This window comes from Odontomachus brunneus, unplaced genomic scaffold (assembly GCF_010583005.1).
Source record: "Odontomachus brunneus isolate Ranch 3 - 2012 unplaced genomic scaffold, Obru_v1 Obru_scaffold_189, whole genome shotgun sequence".
Taxonomy (NCBI): Eukaryota; Metazoa; Arthropoda; class Insecta; order Hymenoptera; family Formicidae; genus Odontomachus; species Odontomachus brunneus.
This window is the reverse complement of record NW_022639639.1, coordinates 645727-648562: the sequence shown is the minus strand read 5'-3', so window position 1 is coordinate 648562 and position 2836 is coordinate 645727. Positions and strand designations below refer to the sequence as shown.

General features: G+C 63.6%; 1 protein-coding gene across 1 annotated transcript; it reads right to left on the bottom strand.

The window, feature by feature from the left end:
- Positions 1 to 254: 254 nt before the first annotated feature.
- Positions 255 to 884, bottom strand: LOC116851766. The gene has a single exon (XM_032831536.1). It carries the CDS (start codon positions 882 to 884, stop codon positions 255 to 257), a length of 630 nt encoding a protein of 209 aa, XP_032687427.1.
- Positions 885 to 2836: the final 1952 nt, after the last annotated feature.

Below are 2836 nucleotides of genomic sequence, written 5' to 3'. Positions count from 1 at the left end.
CCCCGCCTAGCACGCCTCCTCCTCGGCGCCACGTCCTCCTCTTCCTCCTCCGAAGAGGAGGTGGCGGGGGGGAACGGTGCTACCTCCGCCTCCCCCCTCCTAACTCTTTCGGCGGCCTCCTTCTGCCCCATTACAGAGGAGCAGAAGGAGACCACTTCCTCCCAGGCCTCTTTGCTCCCGACCATAGCTTTGACTACGGCCGGGAGCGAGAGGTCGCCGCCAACCACTGCGATCAGGACACCGCGATCGGCAGCCTACGCCTGGCATTCGGCCAGGGTGTGCTGCGCGGTGTCCCGATCGGCCGCACAGTGGTGGCAATGCGTCGTACGCTCTTTACCTATGCGACACAGGTACTCACCGAAGCAGCCGTGCCCGGTGAGCACCTGTGTCAGGTGGAAGTTCAACCCGCCATGGCCCCTGTCCACCCATTCGAGGAGACAGGGGCGGATGGCCTCGATGGTCCGCCTGCCCGGCACGTTGGGCCCCCCGAGTTGCCTTTTCCAGCGTCGGAGGGCCCTGCGCCGGGCCAGGGCTCGGATCCGTCCTATGGTCCCAGCCGACAGAGCTTCACCCTCATTGCGGAGCCTCCTTAGGCGGGTGTACGTGTCAGCGTACATCCTAGCAAGGAGGTCCGCAGGGATCATGCCGGCCAGGACCGTAGCGGCTGCATGCGACACGGTCCGATACGCGCAGGTGAGACGGTTGGCCATGACGCGCTGGGCGCTATTAACTAGCGCCCGTATGCGACGACTGGCCCCTATCTCACCCGCCCACACTGGGGCCCCGTAAAGGGCCATTGAGTGGACCGTGTTGGCATACAGCCGCCTCACCATTGTCTTTGGACCACCGAGGTTGGGCAGGAGACAGGCAAGCGCGCCCGCCATCCTGCCCAGCTTGGGGCTGAGTCGACTAAAGTGTTCGACAAAGCCCTAAGTGCCATCCAGGGTGAGGCCCAAGTACTTCAGCGCGGGCCTCACCACAACGCGGGTGTCTTCCACCATGATGTGGGCCTGTGGGGGTGGCCCCTCGGACGGAGCGTGCATGAACAACTCTTCCGTCTTATTGGGAGCCACCCTTAGGCCCAGCGCCCGAATCGAGCGTACGACGCATTCGACGGCCACGTTAGCTTGGGCCGTCGCTTCCCCCCAGTCGGTGCCCCCGGACAGCACTAGCGTGTCATCTGCATAGCAGACGACTGTGCTGCCCAGGGGAAGGGCTGTCCTAAGGACGCGGTCGTAGGCGAGGTCCCACAACAGGGGCCCCAAGACGGACTCCTGCGGGACCCCGCACCGCATGCCCCTTCTGCGCTGGAGTCCGTCGCGATCGACGAACTCCAGAGTCCTCTCTCGGAAATAGGCCCGGACAATATGGACCAGGTAGAGGGGAAAGCGGTGATACCGCATCGCCTCCTCTACCCTGTCCCAGGGGAGGGAGTTGAAGGCATTCGTAATATCTAACGAAACTGCCGCAACTACCCTCCCCTCCTTCATCTCGGCCTCCGCGAAGGCCCTCACACGGAGGATTGCGTCCACCGTGGAGCGACCAACGCGGAAGCCAAATTGAGCTTCGCTCAAGTCCGGACCCTCCCGAGAGAGGTGCCGGACGAGGCGGGCCACCACTATTCTTTCAAAGAATTTACCCACCTCGTCCAATAGGCAAATCGGCCTATATGCGGAAGGGGCGTCTAGGGGCGGCCCACTTTTGGTATGAAGACCAGCCCCGCCCTTTTCCACCGACTGGGGAATGTGCCCGTCCTGAGGCACCCGGTGAAAAGGTGTCTCAGGCGGGCCCCGACATCGGCCAAGACCAGGGCCCACGCTCGGCCCGGGACCCCGTCCGGCCCGGGGGCTTTCTTCGCCCCGCCGAGCCGGCGGGCCGCCCGAGTCAGTTCGTCCCTGGACACCTCCCACTCCTCGTTCCAGTCCGGCGGGGGACCCTCGTATGGAAGGGGTGGTGGCCCCTGATCCGGGAAGAGGGCCCCAACCACATTGTCGAGGAGTGGGGGTTCAAGATTCTCTGTGACCGGGGGCGCCCAGGGTCTCAGTCTTTGCAGGACTATCCTGTACGGGCGCCCTCAAGGGTCTTTGTCCAGGGACTTGAGCGATTCCTCCCAAGCCCTGGCCTTGGCCTTCCTGATAGCTACGCGCAGGGTTGTCCGTGCGGCTCGGAAAGCCCTGCGCGCCCTCGTCGCCTCGGCGACGTTCCCCGCCCTTCTGGTCCGCTGCATCCGTCTTCTAGCTTGGACGGAGGAGCGCCTGAGTTCGGCTATCTCCTCCGTCCACCAGTATGCGGACCTGAAGGGCGTGGGGCGAACCCGGGGCATGGAGGCGTCACACGCCCTCTCCATATCTGCCCCGAGTTCCTCCGCCTCTTCCTCCACGTCGTCCGGGGACAGAATGGGTCGAGGGGGATCGTCCCCCCGAGCCCACTCCGCCGCGGCGATGGACGCCTTCAGGGCGTCCCCGTCCATTTTCCGGAGGGCCCATTTGCCGGGTCGCCCTCGCTCCCTTTCTCGGCGGCGCCTGAGCACCTCGGGGGGAATGGCGGAGAGGGTCACCTCTATGTACAGGTGATCGGACCCCGTGTCCACCCCCTCCGCCACCTTCCAGCCCCCCACCGCGCGCGCCGCAGGGCCATTGACCCAGGTAAGGCCGATGATGGATTCGTCCTGCGGACGCACGCAGGTGCTCACCGAGCCTTCGTTTAATATGCGAAGGCCCGATCTTTATCAAAATAAATGGTAATAAAAAGTTGCAAAACAATTAATAATAGAGTAACAACAGATATCAACGACATAGGTGATCGTGAAAATGCACACTATATGCCCGCATTGGCC

Excerpts from the sequence above, each read along its gene's own strand:
- LOC116851766 (XM_032831536.1), bottom strand. The coding sequence starts at position 884 with ATGGCGGGCGCGCTTGCCTGTCTCCTGCCCAACCTCGGTGGTCCAAAG.